The sequence below is a fragment of the Anopheles darlingi genome, chromosome 3 (genome assembly GCF_943734745.1).
Source record: "Anopheles darlingi chromosome 3, idAnoDarlMG_H_01, whole genome shotgun sequence".
Lineage (NCBI taxonomy): Eukaryota > Metazoa > Arthropoda > Insecta > Diptera > Culicidae > Anopheles > Anopheles darlingi.
In genome coordinates this window covers 52,960,797-52,981,935 of record NC_064875.1, presented here as the reverse complement: position 1 = coordinate 52,981,935, position 21,139 = coordinate 52,960,797, and the positions used below count along the sequence as shown (strand labels likewise).

The following is a 21,139-nucleotide window of genomic DNA, read 5'->3' as shown; positions in this document are numbered from 1 at the left end:
GATTCCTATCGACGCCCTGAAATACACATATACACAGGAACGGGTGTGCGGTCCCCCGAAAGGCTTTAATCTACGCGAGCAATCAAAGTGCCACCGATTTTTCCGCGGATTTTCTTCCACTTCCCCCGTGGTTCCCCGAAATGTTCATCGCGAGGCGTAACGGAACTGAGAAATGATTTCTTAAGACGCTGCTTGGACGCTGCTTCAACGAGGTAGGCAGGTGAAGGTGCCGCAGTTCGCCACGAAATGTGCACGCGAAAGTTGGCGGCCAACATGCAAAGTTTGCCCCCGGGTAAAACGGATCGCGATGCCCCCGGAGTTGCTATTTACTTCTACCAAAACGAACCACAGCGTGTGCCGTACGATTGTAAATTTGGACTGACTTTCTACTGTAGGACGAGGATATGGATCGGGAGTCCTACCGCGCGAGTAATTAACTCATTTTCGCCAACAATTACTTAAGGATACAAGGCTAGCTGGTGTGTATCAGCTACTACGCACAATTTTGACGAAACAAGCGAAGGATTTTCTTGTTTTATCTTTGTAGAACAAGTCAAAACCGCGAAGCATTCGCTTCGATCGATGTTCTGAGACGTGTAAAGCGGCGAATTCGATGAACCACGGCATGTTCCGCACAGTCCCTTATGGTCCCTCTACCAAGGCAACCGAGAAACCAAGCAGAAGGTATCCAAACACCGCACCGCAGGACAACCGCGGGACCACTGCACAATGCCCCTTTTTTCGGCATCGCAGCCCAACCTCCAAACAACGCCGCAGTCCTATCAGTGATTACGATCGAGGAATCGACCAGGAAGGGCAGGTGAGGCAGGTCGATGGTGCCACCTTGCACGGTAGCTAAGGAAGGAAGGTAAATCCACGCAAACACTTGCTGACATACACAAACACACACATACACACACACACACACACACACTACTGACCGTCGGGAGCGGACGCGTCCATGATATATTACTGTTTCTCTGAGGCGCCGCTACAAGGACTCCCTTCCCGGCTGTGTGCCACAGTTCCGGTAGCGCTCGTAGTTGCTCGATTCCTGCACGGGCTGTTCCAGGGATTGTACGATTTATGCAAATCATTCCCGAGTCGTCAAGTACGGGACGATGACGGTGGGGACCGATTAGAACCTAACATACTTTTTAATGAACGAATATGAGCGGCCAATGGGGTCGCGATGAATAAATTGCCTTCCAAAGAGTTCATATTTTCTTCGCTTCGCCGAACCTCCATCGACACATTACACATACAGCTAATTATGCTGGCTGGGACGATGAGCAATAAAGGTGTAGTACCCCACCGCTCACAAACCCGCGGGCGATCTTAATTTATGCCCTCGGGCGGAGGAGGAGATGGGCTTTGGAACTAGCGCATACAAACGCACACAAACAAATCATTTCGTCACGAAACAACGCACCTTCTCCTGCTTGGTGGCTTCTGGAACGGAACCAAAACAAAAAAATTAAACATCGTCAACATTAGGGAAATTCGGTGGAGTTGTGCTGCTGCTTCGATATCAAGCGATTTCTAGAACAAAATTAGATCACGATCAACTGACCGTACGAACGGTGCCAACGTTCTGCCGGTGCTACCGTGGCATGTTAATGATCCTTTACCTAGGTCTATTTCTGGAACCCACCCCTAAAGGTCTTCTCGCTGGTATAGCCATAACTAACGTCCCAAGGAAAGTCACAATCGATCGATTACAAATATTGCAATAAATCCATCGTTACGAAGCCATTGATTTAGTACACCGGCCGGCACCGAGCATTGTTTCACGACACGAAAATCGACACGAATAAAGGTCCCTTCTGCTGACTCTCCTCAAATCCTTGGCCACAGCGAACCTAGGCGATGCATTCGGTGAAAACCATTCCGTGTGCTTTATGGTGAGCGTTCTGGAATTATGTGATTAAAAATCGCCATTTCCTTTCCGCAATAAGTCAACTTTCATGCTACAACGTATCAAACAGAATGTGGCAAGAAAGGCGGAAAGAACTTGGGTTGGAAGTAGTTTGGTTTAATCCGTTGGCCACGACTACAGTCGCGCAGCAGGACGGAGGAAGAGAAATATAAAAAGAAACAGATGAACATGCACTTTGGTGCCAGCATGGCGGGGTGACTACTATAAACTGGCCACCATTACCAACATGTACCAGCAGCGGTAGCAGCCAAGGGGCCCAGGGTTTCGATTTAACAAACTTCGAAACACAGCTTCGACGCGCCGGCTGCGAAGGGTTTTGCTCAAGTAAGGAAGCCGATAAACGAGAGCCACGAGCCAGCCCAGCTCCCTCCGTCACCAAACGCGCGATTTGTGTGTTTGCGTGCCACGGTTCCTGCACGACACGCAATGGGTTCGGAACGGGATTGTGCTAAGAAGAAGAAGCAGCAGCACCAGCAAATTAATAGCCTCTTTTCGAAACATTTTTCCCCGTATAACCGTCAATACGCAATTTCCACGATGCGACAATTAGTGCGGACTCCGCTTGGTTCACTCGCTAGCTCTGCGTGATGATACGAGCTCGCCTCGGTGCTCGACGATGGGCGAGATTTATCTTGCCTGCCTAAATTGCTCCCCCGCGGCTCGTACGGCTCGATAAGGTGTGGCGCGGCGTAACATTATGACGTTTCATGTCACCCGTCCAATGTTCTAAATAAATGAGCTAAAAGTTTTGCTTCGGGAAAAACAGACCGGTCAAGCCTCGAGTGTCTCAAGATTTGGAAGCAAAAACCGCTTCTCACCACGAACACTCCGTGTACGTTAGTCTCGCGGTAAACCAGTCGCTCCCTTCGTGATTAGGAGAAGAAAACAAACCGGAAGGGGCGGAAACGTGGGCGCATAGTATCGCCGGGGAAGCCGAACATGCGATTGCCGCATTCGGCCGATGTTGGATTCTTCTGCAGCATTTTCGATATCCCGACCGTGGGTTTCTTCGTAGGCCAGGCCTGTCCGGCTTTTTCTGGCGTCCATGCAGAAGACAGTGTTACCTTCCGCTCCAGGACAGGATCGTTTTTTTTTATTTCCACAAAACATAAAAATTTCCTCTCGACACGCGAAACGCAAACGAGAACGAGTAATAGCGGCTTTCCCCGGCATTCCATTCCCAGTGCCATGCTGGTTGATGGTACAAGAAAGGTAGCTAGAGGCGATTACCAGTAATATTGATGTAATGAACTATTAGAAGCTTATACATGTACTGATCGCTGATTTCTGGACTTTCGGAAGCGTTGCGGTAACCGATTACTAGTTCCTTGCTTGGTCTTTTCACAGAGCTAAAAATATTTGTTCCACTTCTGATGCGCTGCCCTGAGCTGTTGGAACGTTTTATAATTTGTTTGATGTATTCAAACGTGATACTAGCTAATTATTCTCAACCGTCCTTAAGACTTTTATCACTTGCAGCGTCCTGTAAGAACTCTTTCGCATATCAAAGGATCGTATTTCATTTTTTACCTTTCAGCTAATCGTCCAGAACATTCCAGAGAGACTTTTCCTCTGACAACTGCAGGACTGGTTGCGCAAAATTAATGGAAAACCCATTGCCTCACAGTTGATCATGAATGAGGCAGACGTTCTCTCATGGACAGAGGATCGTACAGCAAACCGAGAGAGAGAGAGAGAGAGAGAGAGAGAGGGAAAATGAGTAAACGTGGAACAGATCGCATCCCGCGACAAGACATGATCACGTTCTAGACAAACTTTTCCTTTCATTCTCCGACGAGCTGGCGTCGTCGACCATCACCATGTGTTTGGCCAGAGAAAATCCAAGAGAGTCGCAGCGCGAGAGCGAACGAGCAGCCATGAGCAGTTTCCACCAACACAACCGCACCGGTGCGCCGCTGAAGGTGTAACGAGGGAAAAACGAGGCTTCTGCTCCGCTCTCCGAGCTCGCACCTGAGCTCTCGATTGAGCGGGTTGGTGCTGGTAGTGGCAGTGGCGACCGCAGCGCAGCGCAGCAGCAGGTACATGGTCGCGCTTAAATAAAACTAGTAGTTGTTCACCTGTCGTCAAGGATACCGGTCGTACCGGGACGGACATAACTATCGGTATTGGACGGTCGGCGCCGCTAAGCGCTGTTGCCCGTAGCAACGGAAAACACCAAACACTCGACCTGCTGCCTGCTGGGATATAGTTTTTTCGTCGTCCTCTTCGTCGTCGCCACCTTCGTTTTCCCCTTTCCCAGTGGATAGTGCTTTAGCCAAGTGTTGTGATCTTGGTGCGGTGTGTGCGAGTCGCAAGGACGAGGGCAGCGGGCCCCATATCGGTGACCCTATCAACGCAAGGTTCTAGGTAATACACAGTGGCTAGTGTGTGGCACATGGTATGGTAGGGAAAACGGACACACACAGACACAAACATTTGGTTACCCTTTTCCTCTGCCCCGTGTACTGTGTTGAAGAAAGCGAGACAAAAGCACCGACGAAGGACGAAGGGGCTCCCTATACTGGTATATACTGGGGCCATAGGACCGTAACATAAACTCCGGCTCCAGCTCGTTTTAAACTGGGCACCACCGGTCCGGAGCGGATCATTCGGTGCTGTGAAGTGTTAAGATTTGGTTCGCAGATGCATCCTGTCTGCCTACATAGGTCGGCCGTCTACAGCTATTACACAAGGCTCTGACCCCCGACCGAAAGGACGTCAGCGGAGTGCCCCGGATTGGTGGACGAAGTGCGGAGACCTTACAGGACCCAGGACACCCTGCGTAGGGGTTCGGCTCGTAGTGAGACCATCAGTCGCTCGCTGAAGGTCTACCAGAGCTAACGCGGCTAGTGCGTGTACCCTACCAGAAAGCCACTGCAAGACCAAGACTGTTCATATATACCTACTGTTAAGTAGAAGAGTGTCGGCTATACACATAACCGTTTTGTTAATGTCGTTTAGTAGAAGCAAAAGTCTAAAGGTTCTTTAGGAGAACTTTGAAACCTCCCAAAACTAGTGACCCTTCCAGTGTATTCCCAAGAGTGTCTAATGAGAAGTGAACTGCAAAGAAAATCTAACAAGCGAACTAAAAACACGGAAACGGTACGGTGTACAGTAGTAGATAGCAGTGCAGCAGTGTAGCAACTCGATAAACAGATAAGCGGCAGAATCTGCGGTGCGGTGAAACGGTATCGTGCCTGCTTCACGGTGATGTGATTTCTGTAAGTATCTCCCGAATTCCACTTCCGCACAAGATTCTACTTTATAGGGCTTTCAGTTTTTCATTCTCTGGATCTGTGTGGGGTTTAGACGGGTTTTTTTTTTTTGTTTTGTTTGTGAGTTCCAAATTCCTGTAAAAATTTTGTGTTCATTGTGCTGGTTCTACGTGGACGCTTTCGAAGAAGAGTTCTTCCTGATTGCTGCTGGGCCGGTTTTCCGCCTGTACCGGCTTGCGCAGAGCACTCCACTCCGAAGTTCAAGGAGGAGCCGTTCGCGACGCACTCGAGCGATTAATCCAATCTGGGCTACCGGTCACAATCCGTTGGCTTTAGAGCGCCACAACATGGTGAGACGCGCGGCCACGTTGTCCGGTTTCAACCTCGACCTCCTCGAGGTAGGCGCCTATCCGAACATGAGGAAGCACCCGAACAAGCTGACGGTCGCGGTCGTCTGCATTTTATTGGGGTTTTGTTTTTTTTTTTGTACGAACTTTGGAAAGCTATACCACTACACACACATGACACACTGGTCACGGTTGGGATGAGCTCGAGCTGTACGATCCTACGTCAAGCCTACCACCAGCTTGTCGACGACCGCCAGTTCGGTCCAGTTTTGGGTGACGTACTTCGAGGCTACTGGTTTCATGGATTAGTTTCCCATGACTCATGCACGCAAACGATTAGCCATAATCATGCACCACGACACCGATCGGCAGACATGTCGAGTCATATTCGAATGTTACTATGCTACGAGTTCTGCCACCGCACTGATCGCATCGTAGGTGAACCGATCCACTCCATTAACTTAACGAGAAGCTAATCTGAAAGTCTAGGTACACCATTTAAAAAACCGCGCAGCACGTGCGCATATCATGGCATACACAGGCGACGATGCAGGTGTAACCTGTTCAAAGCCCTTGCCGACCGATGTACGCGCCGGCGCACACACCCACATGATTAACACATGAGCCCGCATATGATGTGAGGACGGATGACACGGAGGAATTGATGTTTAAACATTAATGAAGCCGACGAAATTATTACAGCTAGTGACTGAACAAGTGACGCTTCGTTGTGTGACTCACTCGTACCATACATTAGAGCATTTGATGGTTCCGTGCCTTTTATGTTTCCGATCAATTCAATTCTGATTCAAGGATTCGTAGTACCTTCGCACCACGATCCACCAACGCCACCGTGAACTTGTCACTGACCTTCTGCCGAGGTGTCGAAGGTATTTTCTATCGGGTTCATGTTTTCTAAAAACCGGAACCACGTCTAGTGGTTCCTCGTCGATTAGATATGTGTTCGTTCGTAGCCCCACCGGAAGGACGGCCACTCCGACCACTGGGCCCCAGTACAGTACATCCGGCCACCACGGTCAACACCACCAAGCGAAAGATAAGAAGGAAGTGATGCACCAACTCGCATCATATAACTCTCGTCCGCTTCCTCCAATTGTTGCTGTGCGCTGACTTTGTTATGTTGTGGCGCCCTACTACTGCGGTGCTACTGTTTGCGCCATTTACTTTTCCTTTGACCCACCGATAATTGATCTTTTTCTGAATCTTTCGAGACGCCGCTTTTCGCACTGCCACTGCTCCCAGCGCTTCACCAAATCCCCAAATGACCCACCGAGCGATCGCACGTGCGCCGTTTTTTTTTTTTTTTGTTGGAAACGCGCACACGCTCGCGATTACTCAACACGAAATCCGTAGACCCGGCCAGACCGTCCGTGCCAGGGGTTCGTCTGGTGGGCACCAAAAGCTCGCGCCTTTACTCAACGCAACGTACAATTGAAGAAATGGACTCCACCATTTGCAGTGAACTCGTGTTTTCACGCCTGGCACCGAGTGGCGTGGTGCAGATCTTCATTGCTCGACGGCGAGAAAGAGCCACGCGGGCGTCTTTGGGGCCACCGCCATCACAATTCGATTGTTTCACCTGGGGCTAATCCGCGTTTGCCCTGACGACTGCAATGCTCACTGAGCTCACTGGGCTAGATGCGGGTTTCCACACACCTTCACATCGATCGCAGATCGATCTGCAAGTGCATCGCGCGATCGCGTTCTTTTTTCATCTCTTCTTTCCACTCCCCCTTTTTTAGTGCTCATTTCGAGCCATGAGGTCTCGCAATTGATTGGATCCAGTGGCTTTAGACGGCGTGAATGCTAAAGATTGAGATGCGAGAGTAGGGCACTTGTGTCTCGCGAAGCCACCCCTCGTGGAGTTTTTTGTGGTGTTGTGTTGAGAAAATGCAAATTCGCCTTCTCCCTGCTTTGCGCTGGGCGCAACCACTACCACCACCTACAGCAGTGCCACTCCTATCCTGGGTGGCGTAATTGTCAATTGAATTAATAGCATTCTTCAGCAATTCATCAGCCACTGCCCAAAACAAAAAATGGTGCGAACGCTGAGACGCCAAACTCGACAGTTGCCGCGAGACTTTAGCAACATCAATGTGGTTGCGGTTAGGGGTTGGGCAATCGGTCGTCACCTCTAGTGAGAAGTGGCCTGGTGGTGGTGGCGGTGCGCCTATTGACGATACTCTATTACTTTTGCTTTCTTGCGAAGAAACGGCAATTTGTGTGGTCGGATTGATCCATTAATTGTTGGCCGGAAAACGGAAATGGATTATTTAACTTTCAAACCCATTAACTGTGGTTTATGCAGACGAGGCGGGGGTTGAAGAAGAAAGATGATACAAGTAGGGACAGCCACAATTGGGATGGGTTGCCTTTGTTTCAGCTTGAATATTGCCCCAACAAAAAGCTCATCAATACATTGCCCTGCGATAACAGTGCCTGCGCTCCGAATGAATAAAACAGTTTGCCGTGTAATATTGAGCTGCCAGAATGACATTTAGATCGAACATTGCAATTTACCCTTAATTTGAACTAATTCCATCTCCATTCGAACGATCAATCACACACGTCACACCATTTGGAACTCATCAAGAGGTAAGCAAAGGGCAAAGCGCTTCGGTGACGCACCACCAACCTGCGCCACGAGGCAATCCTGGCGTGGGGGAAGGCCCTTCCCAATGATCTCTCATCCATCGTACACATCACACCCCTTCACTCGTATGCCCATCAGCGGGTGAATCGATACGGCGCCGGCTCATGGAGCTATCCGTTTTTTTTCTTTTATTCAAGAACATCCTGAACACGCTATCGTCCTGCTATCGAAAATAGAATCGACCGACCGACAGCACCGACATCGTCGTGTTGATGGTGGTGTTGAGCGGTGTGTAGAGTTCGTGGACATTTCAAGGCTAGCCGGCGTTCCGGTTCCCTGCGGTGGGTTCGGCTCTTTCGATCACTCCGACCATCGACTATCCGCAATCGGAACGGACAGCAGCTGAGGAGGCGCCGGTTGTGTCAAGGTTCTACTTTGCTCCCCGTCGAATCCCACCCACCCGAAGGTGGTAAACTGATCAAACATTAGCCCTTTTTCACGCGCCGACCGACTATGTCCTTTCCCGAGCCGTGCGAGACCGCGGTGCGTCTGTGTGCGAGCTGCGAGCGTATTTAGTGTCTTCCTTCATTCATGACATTTGAATGTCATTCAAATGGAACAACTAAATGACGTGGCGTACAACACCGTGGCGTGGGGTTATGGCGCAACGATGGTGGACCTTGGTGGTGCTACACTCACCAAACAGTAAAGGGCTCCGTGGTGGCGTGTGGTGTACTAGTAGTCCTCGCCCTACAAGTCCTTCTCACTCGCGCTACACGACAATCAATAACTTGCTCGGCCATTCACCTATCACTCAACGAGCAGCAGGTACGTGAGAAGTCAAACAAGCAACCAAGCAAGCAAAAGAAGGGGTGCGGAAACAGAATGTCCTGGCGAACACCGCGCCCTACTTTTGCCGTTTCCGTGCGTTCTGCTGGTACATGCGGCTGCCTCCCCAGGATTCGTCAGGAGTTTTTGTTTTGTTTTGTTTTTTTTTTTTTCTGGGGGTTTTGTTGTTTTGTTTCTCCATTTCTCCTGATGAGAAAGTAACCGCGCCTACCGTTGCGTGAGACCTTCATTTATTTTTATGACATATTTCACCTTTCGCCGTGGCTGGTGTCTTCTCAAATGTACCGTGCGTAGCAACACCACCCCTTCATCAACGCCATCCCTCTAACCGTTCTGGGCGACTGATGTTCTGCTCTCTGGGTGTGCGTGTGACGTCCGACACTCAGTGACGATGACGACGTCGACGACACGGAAGAGCGCACGGCACCAGTCCTTCTTGCAGACCATTACAAAACAAACCATCATGGTGACCCTACCTAAGCAGAACGCCAAAATTAAGGGACCTGTAGGCCTCTTCGTGTGCAGTCGGAACACCTTCTGCATAAATCTAATGTGTCCAATGTTGGGAGTTTATATCCCAAACGCTACCCACCGTAATTGACGAATTCGACGCAAAAGGATTCACTACTGCGGCCTCAAACCGGTAGGAACTGAAGTAGCGCATGGCAGATTCCTCCGAAAAAGCTTAGTTGGACATTTTGTCACACTTCCCTGATTACGGATAGGCAACCGACACACACGAACATACACGAAAATCCCCGGAAAGAGTCTCCTGCACCAGCCAAACGTGCACAGAACCGTGACCAATTATGGACCTTGGCACTGGGAGAATTCACAGTGATCGTACATTATCGTTCTGTGGATCTTTTCGTGCCATCGTTCAAATTTGGTGCTCGCATCGCTGCGTCTTCCCGTCTTCTTAGCAAATGCTTCTTAGCTATGCCTGCCTCATCGACATGCAAGTGGAAATACGTCAAAGTAATCTATTGCGTTTCGTTTATAATTTTTTTTTTCAATAAAATTTAAGTCAAGCTATTTTCAAATTTGCCAAAGAACACCAAGATCTACTAGTCAACGCTCTAGACTCTCTGCCTCTGTTTTGAGCAACATATAGAATTCCGTCGAACTATCATTCCATCAACAAACCAAAAAAAAACAGATAATCCGAAATATCTCATTAGTTTCAAACGTTAAAATAAATAATCTTGTTTCACTTATCAATTACATCGCACTAGGAAATGTTGCAATGGAAAATCAAAATCCATTAACGGCCCTCTGGTCTTTAGAAATGACCATGTAGTTGTGTCCAGCATTGTTTGTTGTACGTTTTATGTCGCATTTTTACAACCTTTTCCCAACCAAAAGGGAAAAACCCGGATAGTGAAAAGGCGTTAACGTTGTTAACTTCCTACTTCTCTCGATGTTTCTTTCTCTATCTTCACTTATTTCTTTCTCTCGCTCTCTTTCTAACCGATGAAGATGAAAAAAATGAAATCAGAACTATGTTGAATAATTAAATATCAGAAAAGCACCGTGCGAGAGCTCAGGAGGAGTGGTCCACCAACCTCAGCCCTGGGCCAAAGGGTGGACGGTAACAATCGTGTAGAAAGGGCCATGGCTAGGCCGGCGGGAACTAGAAATTGTTAATCTGAGTGACAAAACAATATGGCTCCCTAGCTATCCCTTAGCTCAAAACTGGGGAAGCTAAACCGGTGGAAGAGGAATGGCAAACGTGAAGCATACCCAACAATGGCAACAACACAGCATAAATATGCGCGAGCAGCTACGCAAGTTGCTACAAAATCATTATCACAAATCGTGCTCCCACCTCCAACGAAGTACAATCAGCCACGTCCCCAAAGGTTTCTGTTGCTTACCACCGGGGGTTTGCCCGGTGGCAGAAGAGTAAACAGAGTATCGCGCACACAGATCGTGCTCTAATTTGTGATCTGATTGCGCTCCCGAGCACAATCATGCGCACACGCCTGATTGCTACCCATTGCGTCTTGTGCTTCTATCTATCTTGGGAGTCACCACCACCAACGAGTGGTAGCATTAAGACGATGATGATGATCATCATCATCATCATCTTGATCTGTGCCCGTGTGTAGGAAAAAGGCGTTTGCTCAACGCGTCTGCAACGAATGTAGATGAAAGAATTTCACTACGATCTGCGCTTCTACTTTCATTTGCCATTAAGCCCGAGCGGACTCTTTATATTGTTTTCATTTACTTTGTTTCATCGTGGGTTAGGAATGAAGTGTCCATGTTTCTCCATTCGTCTGGCAGCTCGGTCGTCGTGGTCCAAGGTGTAAAACGGTACTCGTCGTAGATCGTGCCGGTCTGAGCTCGACCGAAGTAGCAGTGCGTAATTACGGGGAGAGGTATTGGGAAAATTGAAGAGCAAGAAAAGGAGGGTGTTACTAACAGATGGATGCCACACTGGCGCTTTCGAAGCGCTTTTGCCCTAATTTCTTACTGGGTGGTGGTACGCCACCCGCCACCAAGGGACGTTCAGTGACATAAGGGACGCCTAATTGATGCGTGGATTTAAGCGAGCTAACATTGTTTTGTTTTCGCAACATTCGTGCCCTATCTCGCACGCTCGTGCATTCTTATGCATTCGCCAACGCAATGCAAGTGTTTGAGCTGGAGCCCCCGTGGTGATGCAGAAGATGCTAGCCAAGTTCGGCTTCGGTGTGGCCTATGCTCGGTCATCTGTTGCAGGGCGCTCATCTAATTATGTCGAAGAAGATGATAAATCGCGCCGCGCACGCTCCACGTGCCTTTAGCATTACGAAAAGCAGCAACGAGCCAACCCCGAAATTCGTAATTACCTTCCGTTCCGTGCCATGTCCGTAACGAAACGCCAGCGCTGTGCCTTTGGCACTAGTTTAAGAGCCTGAGAGAGCCCTTTTCGGGCATGGTAATTATGTCGAGGCCCGTGGCAAGCCCCATTAAATTTTGTCCATTCGGGGGCCATCTCCTTTCGCTGCTCTCGCGAGGGCAACAACGGGGGCCATTCGTTGCTGATGGTTGGCTTTTGATTTTTACCACGCAATACAAAAAGCGCTACCAGGTGCAGAAGCTCCCGCTCCCACCAAATTGGGCCCTCTAATTGGCGTGATTTATAAAATAAGGGCAGCGGCAACATCACCTCGGTACGGTGTAATCAAATATTAGTTATCGTGCGCCAGCCGCCATCCGCATTCGCATGAAGCGAAGAGAAGAAGCTTACTCATTACGATTAGGAACTGTCACTCTCCACTGAATGATTGGGCCACATCAAGGGTCTCCTGTCAACCTGGCCCATTGTCGGTGGCAGGTAACAGTTGTAGTTGGTTGGAAGAGTTGCGAAACCCCTCGCGGCAACAAAACAACGGATAAACACCGTATTACGTCCATTGTCGGGCTGCTACAAAAACAGAAGCGTCGACCTGCCAGGGCGTCGGCTCGGCGAGCAGGTGTTGCCGGTGATCATCATTTTATGGTTTGTTTTATTTTAATATAAATCGTATCAACCCCTACCCGATTGACACCCGCCTTTTATTCCGTTGCGTAAGGTGGCCAGCAGAAAATCGTGATCGAGATCAGTGAGCAAACAGCAGCAGCAGCTGATGAGCAGCTCGAATGTAATTGAGTGAAATTGTTTCACCGAAAAAACGTTAGCGACGTGCTACGGAATCAGGAAGAAAACGAAGCCACTCATTGCATATGGGTGCGAACGATGTGTAGGCGTGTGATTTATGGTACATCAGTTTATCACACACCCTCGCCGCCTACTACTCCATTTACTGCTTACACGAGGGGCCTTCTACCGCGCGAAATCAGAGAGGTTCGTCTCTTACATTGCAACGCGCGCAAGTCTTTTGATCACCTTCGCAGTTCGATCGCAAAGAGCGCGATACATCGCGAGGCGTTTCATTTGGAAATTCAGCCCCGCAAAGTAGTGAGACCTTTAGCATATTACATATTTACGAGCGGCGTAACGAGCAGCCCTCAACCCGCCTAAATATGCTTGTTATGTGTAACCGATTCCACACCGATCATATGCTAAAACCCATCAATTCTAGCTGTCGATTAGTTAGTAACGCATCGAATAATAATCTCATCAAATCCTACCGACCGGTGGTGGCTCATCATCAAGGCGAGGGCTATAGCGAATCGATTCAAACATCCCAGCGATGCTGCAAAAGCGCCTTACACAACACCAACACTGGGCGGAATAGAGTTAGTCGCTCAGTGGAGCGGTTGGTGGAACTATAAACGAGGTGTGATCGCAAATCGAATTCGTCTCACGAGAAGGGGTTTGGCCAAAGTGTCAAAACATTGATCCAACTGCCAACTCGGTGTGCGTGTGGCTGTTGCTGGCCGGTCTGGATTGTTAATTATACCCGAGCAGTACATGATTCAACACTAGCTTCTTCTTCTTTTGCTGTTGCTTCCTGCGTTGTTCGTTTGGTTGTTTGGAGGAGCACCAGAAGTAATTTACTGTTTCGATCGAACTATTCCTCCTTCTGCACCTTCATCGAGGTGATTTATTTGGATCGAAATCTGTGCGCATCATCGCCTGCCGAAGACCACCAACACCGTTCACCTTCCGACGTGCCTCCCCCCCCCCCCACCAACCCTCCTAACCGCAACGAATCTGCTCCAGAATCTGGCGGCGCAGCAAAGGCAACCTACTCAAAAGCGATCGCGCGAGCTCGCGATGAGCAGGAGGAAAAAGTATCATTTTCATGCTCCCCCTTCCGCTCGGTGGCGGCCCAAAACGGACGTGTGCGTAGCCAACTTTTGATCCAATGATCATCAAACAGAGCGGAACACATGTTTTATTGCTAGCTGTTGTGCGTTCGTACGACCGTGTGTGTTTGAGTATCCGCTTGGACCTTTCATCAATGAGGAGAGTAGCAGCTCTACTTTCCTTTCGATTAACGATGCAAAACCAGCTGCCTTCCACGCGGCAAAACAAACAACAAGGCCGTTCACGGCGTGCTTTTCCCCCCCAAAAAAAAAAACAACAGTTGAATGAGCCGGTCCAATGTAGAACACGGCCGTTCCAAATCCCGTCACCGGACAGATGTGTTTCGCCAGCAACCAAGCTCTGAGAACCGATTAACCGGTCGTCACACAAAGCCAGATCATGAAAACCATCTCGCTAATCCGGATGGCTAATGTTTTAACGACGCACGACAGCAAAGCGCACTTGTGGCCAAGGGGGACCACGCCAACAACTTTGGGCTGCTCCGCTGAAGACATATCGGCTCGATGGGAAAGCGATCAGCCACACGGCCTACTGGAGCGAACAAGCGGAAGCTTTGAAAGGAAAAATGCGAAGACGAACAAGACGAACGGCCGCCCTTTTTGGGGAAGGCGGAACCTTCTACTCACGGGCAACAGCAGCACCAGCAGTAGCGCAGCAGGCCGTTGCTTGATGAGCGATTGTTCCAATGTGCTCCGCTGATGGAGGTTTTTGTGTCAGTCGGAAGTCAGCCAAATTTAAGCTGACCATCGCTGGCCAACCGGACGCCCGGCCAGTTGTCCGACCTGCTATGAGCGATCGAAATTGCGCCCGTTTGTTGTAACTTAAATAGACACTCCATCTCTTCGGAAGAGACGGGAAGATGCCTACCTCCCATTTTCATTAACCTGATTTCTGGAGTACCATATGGTGCATGATCGACGCGGCTACGCGTAGAAAGTGCGCTGCTCTAGTTCAAATTGACACTGGGCATTTGAAATGAAAAGTAAACGTTGCGGAATATTTTTTGTTTTCTGATTTTCCGGACCGGTTCTCTTTCAAATCTTTCCCGAAATTGTTCCTCAACATTTCCGGTCTAATCGTACACCAGCATTGTCACACCAGCATTGTCACACCAGCATTATTTGCATTTAGAAAGAAGAGCCCGCAAAAAATGCCCGGAAATAATAAAGCTGCTAACTCTCTCGTTCATCCTCCCATACAAAAGCTAGCACACCGGTACCATGGTACGGTGGCTGCGCGCAACACTTTTTTGTTAGAATGTTTCGTCGTTTTATTTGGTTTTGTTTCGTTTCGCGTTCCTCTACCTCTCACTTCTTGCTCACATGGCAACCGGAACCAAACAAAGCCACACTAATGGTCACAGTTGGCGGATAAGTGAAACCGCTCCGCATGCATCATCCATCATCATCATCCTCGTCGTCGTCGTCGTCGTCGTCGTCGTCGTTGTCGTTGTCGTCATGGGCCAGGGAATTATGCAAATCACGGAGTAGTCGAGTGGTCATTTGTTGAAAATTCGATGCAAAAAACAAAACCAACTGCCAGTTTTGCGACGAATATCCATTATCGTTTGGCACTGCTGCGGCAGCTATTAAGCTTTCATCCGATTATGAAGTCACCAGCGATCGTGCGAAGTAGAAACCTTTGGCGTCTGCAGCGATAAGAGGTGTCAGCAGGATGAGCGTTTTCATTTCCCTAATCAAACAAATTTGTTAAAACAAAAGCGAAGCCGCCGAGGACTGGGTACGGATTGCACCGAAAGCAGCTATCGGAAAAATCGGGAAAATCAGGAAAACTTTCGCCTGCGAATTGAGTGCGGCTGCCAATCAAAGCCTCGCCATCAGACGGCACTCCTCAAGCGAAGCGCCCCGATCCGCGGTGCGATGCAAATCGAACCGATGGGCCCATCATTATCATCATCTGCCGGCTCGCGTACACAAGGGGGTAGTTAGGACGAGCGAGAGGAGAGTCTTTATGTGGTGAAAGCAATCAACGCATTGTGTGTAGGGGGATTTTTGTTTTCATCTGCGCCACATTTTTTCGGCCAAAAATGGCGTGAAAATCTCTTCCGTTACGATCGGTGCCGAAATCTGCCGATCGATTGTGATGATGGTTGTGCTCGTGCGAGCAATTACCATTAGCCATCTAGGGAGGCTTTGTGCAGGAATGGTCTTCAGCCTGCCTGCCCAGATGTGTTTCCGTACAAAACCACACCCAAACGCATAAACAACAATTTATTGATCAAACGTTCGTTTCCTTCGCCTTTCTCCCGCTTCCATCTCGGCTCCGCAGCAACACGCAACACGGACGAGCCACCAGACGATTACAAATGGCGCCCCAAAACTCGACCCTGATCAACGATTCGACGGGTTCGGCCACGGTGCCGGTCGCAACCTCGGCCGAGGAGCTAAGCAACTTTAGTCCAATCCTGCCACCCAGGAACCACAGTCATCGTCATCACCACCACCATCACCATCGCCATCATCACCACAAGGGCGAGCAGATGGAGCAAGATACGACGAAAACCTCGAACGAAGGGGCCAAGGACTCAACAGCAAACGCCAAAAGCGGATCCCTCACCGGTGCCGATGGTGGCAAACCGACAAACCACGCCAAAGGCCTACAGGGCCCAACACGAGCCACGACGTCACGTAGTGGAAGCTTCCGAATGGCCGACCCAACCGACGATCCGCTGACGTCACTGCAGAGTATGCCCTACCAAAGGTCGGGCTACGGCAACGCACTGGACACGGACGGCAAGTGTGGCACGGGTCGCGGCACGGTGAAGCGAGAGCTGGTAGGTTGCAAAAGCTTATTTTTTGTGTCTCATTTATTTAATTATAGTTAAAAAACCATAAACACGACAACGATTCTAATGAACCTAGAGACCCGCCTGCAAAATATTTGGTAGCCTTAGGTAAAAGTAAGGGAAGAAAGACTTCAGTTTGATCAATAAAATCCATCAAAACATTATTTCTCTGGTTCTGCAGGAGGCACCTTTGTGGGGCCGTAGTCATGGGCAATGCTGTTGACAAGCATACACAACTCCGGATGTTCTTCCGATGTCTGGCCTGCTGATCTTTATCAAGTCACCAGCTGGACAGGGTGTTTGGTGCATACGACATTGGCATGAAAAAAAACTCCACCTGCCAATGTGGCCTACGGCTGATGCCTTACCTTATTGCATGATACTGTTTGCTTGGTATCATATCGAAGTCTTCGTAGTTTGCTATGTTGCTAAGCAAGGTTGAATGATTTTATTTATGACAACGGGTGATGTTTCGGCGTTCCGTACTCGCTCATCAATACCAATCGAAAGAGAAAGAGAGAGGAAGAGAGAGAGATAGGCAGCTTGAATGGAGGAACATTTTTCAGCTCCCGATGCGGCTTTTCGCTTTCATTAACACTGAAACACCGCCAAACTAGGGTACTAATGACGGGCGCCCCCAACATCTTGACGTTTCGTTTCGTTCCGGTTCGGTTAACCGAAAAGTGAGAGAAGGGAACCTAGACCTACATACACTGGCCCTAGACTAGAATACACTACGAGGGTCCGAAGCCATGTGCTGGCAATGTGTTTCTTCGATCGATCGATTGATTGGTTGTTCGAATGAAAGCAAAAGTAGCATTGATAGGTTCGTCGCCTAGAGATTCGATATCATCTGCTTTGTTAGGTTAATAGAAATTAAGTGAAAGTAACTAATGAATTGTTTTCTATATAATTAATATCCGTATTCCGCAGCTCAGCTCCATTCCCTGTCATCAGCATACCCATCACGCACCGAGCAAGTATCCGGAAAGCATCGAATCCGATGATGCTCTCGAGAGCTCACCAGAACCGCCGGTGGAAACTGTGGCCACCGCTCAGAACGAACCAAGTACTTCCACCGTCCCCGGCACCACCAGCAGTGACGTAGAAATACCGATCTGGATTCGCGGCGAGGCACGGTTCGTGTCGGGCATCAACGAGGCCACCACTTGCTGCAACATCATCCGTGCCCTGATCGATGACGAGGTTCAGAATGGAAATTATGGACCGGAAGGTACGTCATTTTGAGCACGTGTTTGTGTGCGAATGTTGATCGAGTGGAGCAGTAAAACTAACAGTCTAACAGTAAAACTTATCGGACACCAGACATCACAAGCACTTTGAAGGGTGGGCCGCCCCCGAGGGGAGGGGGAAGGGGGCGTCATTATCGCCAGGGGCTATTAAAGCAAACATGATTCATTTGAATTTTAATAAACCAATTTTAGTATAGTTTTTGCCCGCTCATACCACTCATACCCGGTTTACGTTTTTTTTTTTTTCGTTGTTCCCTCTTTTTCCTCTTCACCGCAGATGTCGCAGTATCGCGTGACGTGAACGATTACGTGATAATAGAACGATGGCGTGAGGTCGAACAAGTGCTGACCGGCGACACACGAATCCTTTCCATCTGGAACGCGTGGGGCAATGCAAAGAGCGAGGTAAGCTGGTGGTGAACGGTGGCTGGTAGCAGTAGGTGTGGTAGGCCTCGGAGTAATAAAAAAAAACTGGCAAAGCATAAGTCTGATCGCCGCGAAACACAAGGCTCGGCTCACTACCGCAGTCCAAATACATCATTTTCATGGCGCCAAATGGGTGGAGATGGAGACCCTACATTTCACATTACGTTATCAAGACCATTACTTTATTTGACTTTCCATGTACCTTAATGTCTAACATTTCTCCCTTTCCTTTCGTCGCGCATGTCACCGGCTATGTAGGTGCAGTTCCGCTTGAGGATCAATAAAACTAACATGGAAAAGGGTGCCGTCGGTGACAAGGTAATGTCGCAAAGAGTGTGAAAGGCCCAGAGAGCAAGGTGTGTTAATAATAACCACCGGTTGTGCTTCCTTTCCAGGAGAACAAATCCAAAAAACAGAAGGAGAAAATTGGCCTCATCAATCGAATGATGCGCAAGGTTCTGAAGCAAGGCGAAGCCATTCAAAATCATCTTTCGCAAATCAGGTAATATTGCCAACCACTGGTTCATCGTAATAAAATTTCTCTAACCTCCACTTCGCCTCTCTTGCAAATTTTACAGTCAAAAATCCACGGAGAAGCGTCAGCAGGACAAATTCCGCAAGTACGTGCGCAAGAACTGTGGCAAGCACCTGATCATGGAAAACTTCCTGCACGATGCGGCCACCAATCTGTCGGACGACCTGTCGGTCGACGGAGAACCGCTTGTCACCGAAAACGGAGCGACGGTGGTTTCCTCTGGTCGTGACAAGGATCGAGGACGTTCGTCTGAGGGCAAAGAGAAGGTTCGGCGTAGTACCTTCCCGGGAAAGCTTCTTTTTTCCGCACGCAAAGATAACTCGGCAGGAAATGGTAGCGGTGGTAGTAGCAGCACAGCAGCCAAAGAAGCATCCGCTGGACGGGTGTTGAGAAATTTGCTGTTCGAATCGTCCGATCAGTTGGTGGATGGGCTGAAGGCGAACGAAGATGAGTTGCTGCTCGTGATCGATCACACATCCGACAGCGATAGTGGCATCTTTACCAACAATGCACTGAGCCGTCGTGATACGCTACCGAAGCGACCGAACTTTGGCTCGATGGTAGAGATCGATCGGTACACCAAGGAGACGGAAGAAGAGCTGGTCGAGTTTCAGGATCGCGGATGTAGCGATACGGTCCGGCGTCAGCAGAAGTATCATCGGTCGAAGCGTCGTTACGATTCACTGCGCTGCCATCATCAAAACCGACGACGGTTGGAGAGTGCTGCGTCGGAAGATGATGGTGTCGCATCGTCGGCCGGTGGACATGGGCGTACGTCGGATCTTGAGCAGGAGCTAGTGGAGCTTGTCGCTGACGAATCACTCGCCGATGGACCACCGGAGACGGTGTCTGATGGTGATGATGATGCAGATGCCGATGACGACCTGACGCCACCGGTCGATGACTTTGAGTCTGGCGAGCAGCTGGACCTGCACCGGGGAACGTTCAACCGGACATCGTTCCGATTCGATCTAATCCGACAGGAGATCGAGATCAAAACTTCCGAGATGCAGCATCTGCTCGAGCAAGAGGAGGCTCTGCTGCGTCGGCTGAAGCTGAAGAGTGCCAAATTCCATGCCGAGAATCAAATCTACCGTTCCCACATTGCGCTCGACTTTCACGTCGAGCGACTGCAGAACTCGATCGATCGGTGCGCCCAAGAGATCATCGACATTGAGCAGCAACTGCTTGAGACGAAAATGGAGATCGAGGAGAAGTCACCGCTGATCGACAACCTGCGCGCTCTGCTCGAGGCTCAGGAAGCTGGCCAATGCTACCGGCGCCCGATAGTCGCCAAGGCACAGGACCAACGGTACGGCATAACGACCCACTTCCCTTCCGGTGGTTCTGTGGATGGTACGGGCCAGAGTGCTGACACGTGCTTCACGCAGGTGCCCGCAGCCACCACCACCCGCGATGCTACCTCCTCGCGCACCAGTCTCACGTTGTCGTCCAAGCGCAAATCCGTGCCGGGCGCCGAGGTAGAGTTTGTGGACAATATTTACGAGTTTTGTGATAATAACCAGAGTTTTGTAGTTTAGACTAAGGGCCTTGTTGCCTTGCCAACCGTTAATTGATTGATAGGCTTATGGAAACGCCACGTATATTCCTACCCATATATTTATCGTTAGAGGATGTTTGATGAGATTATGGTGGAAGAAGGGAAACATTGTTTCTTGTTAACATGTACTCGTTTAGTGCTGCTCATAACGATCGGTGAACGCTTATGGTACGAGAAGTTATTTAAACACCATCGAATATATTTTATCTGTTATACGAAAACGACACCTTTACGGTAGTGGTGCGATATTTAATAAATATTTACCAACGAATTAAATCGCAGAACTCGGTGCTGGGATGGCGAGATTCATGAATTATCTGAGTTTTCTTTGGAAGCGATAGGAGTGAACTCAGCACTTCAGTAGCTGGGCTCTGTTGGGCGATTATGAAAATGAGAAAACTTGGTTTGGCATCTGGCCATCGATCGTTTACGATCAAGGTAAGCTATGTAAATGTATCTCGAAGATTAAATAATACTGTTGGGGCTAAATGTATTCTTGAGAAGCTTTTAAATAAACAGAAGTGCTACTTCTATATTTTCTGTGTTCCTGCATCAAAATCTATCTTTTCTGCGTTCATCGAAATAATTACAACGAGAGTTTTTTTCCGGATTATGCCGTTTTATGTCCCTGTATCTCCTTCTTGCTGTCGAACTCACAACTACTAATAATAAGAAATATTCAAGAAGTTACAAACAAAGTTCACGCCGCATTTAAAGTACAAAGTAACCGTTCTTTTGTGATTTTGTTCAAAAATGATGCAAGAGACGCACGTTAACTGTCTGAACGATTCCGTTTGAAGCTGTGCTCTACAAAAATAGGCAACGCATA

At 49.0% G+C, this 21,139-nt stretch overlaps 1 protein-coding gene across 2 annotated transcripts; it reads left to right on the top strand.

Moving 5' to 3' along the window:
• Positions 1-4,975: 4,975 nt before the first annotated feature.
• Positions 4,976-20,608, top strand: LOC125955159 (uncharacterized). 2 transcript variants are annotated; one of them, XM_049686128.1, is made up of 7 exons: positions 4,976-5,160; positions 16,019-16,523; positions 17,469-17,769; positions 18,066-18,193; positions 18,473-18,532; positions 18,610-18,716; positions 18,793-20,608. In XM_049686128.1, exons 2-7 carry the CDS (start codon positions 16,056-16,058, stop codon positions 20,288-20,290), a joined length of 2,562 nt encoding a protein of 853 aa, XP_049542085.1. In that variant the 5' UTR covers positions 4,976-5,160; positions 16,019-16,055; the 3' UTR covers positions 20,291-20,608. The 2 variants fall into 2 exon arrangements, with proteins under 2 accessions (XP_049542085.1, XP_049542086.1); XM_049686129.1 differs by lacking the exon at positions 4,976-5,160 and adding an exon at positions 12,396-12,454.
• Positions 20,609-21,139: the final 531 nt, after the last annotated feature.

Bases quoted from the DNA above. Each gene is read 5' to 3' on its own strand.
- LOC125955159 (XM_049686128.1), top strand. From the start codon at position 16,056: ATGGCGCCCCAAAACTCGACCCTGATCAACGATTCGACGGGTTCGGCC. The intron at 17,770-18,065 runs GTACGTCATTTT...TCTTCACCGCAG, and splicing joins TGGAAATTATGGACCGGAAG to ATGTCGCAGTATCGCGTGAC. The intron at 18,533-18,609 runs GTAATGTCGCAA...CTTCCTTTCCAG, and splicing joins AGGGTGCCGTCGGTGACAAG to GAGAACAAATCCAAAAAACA.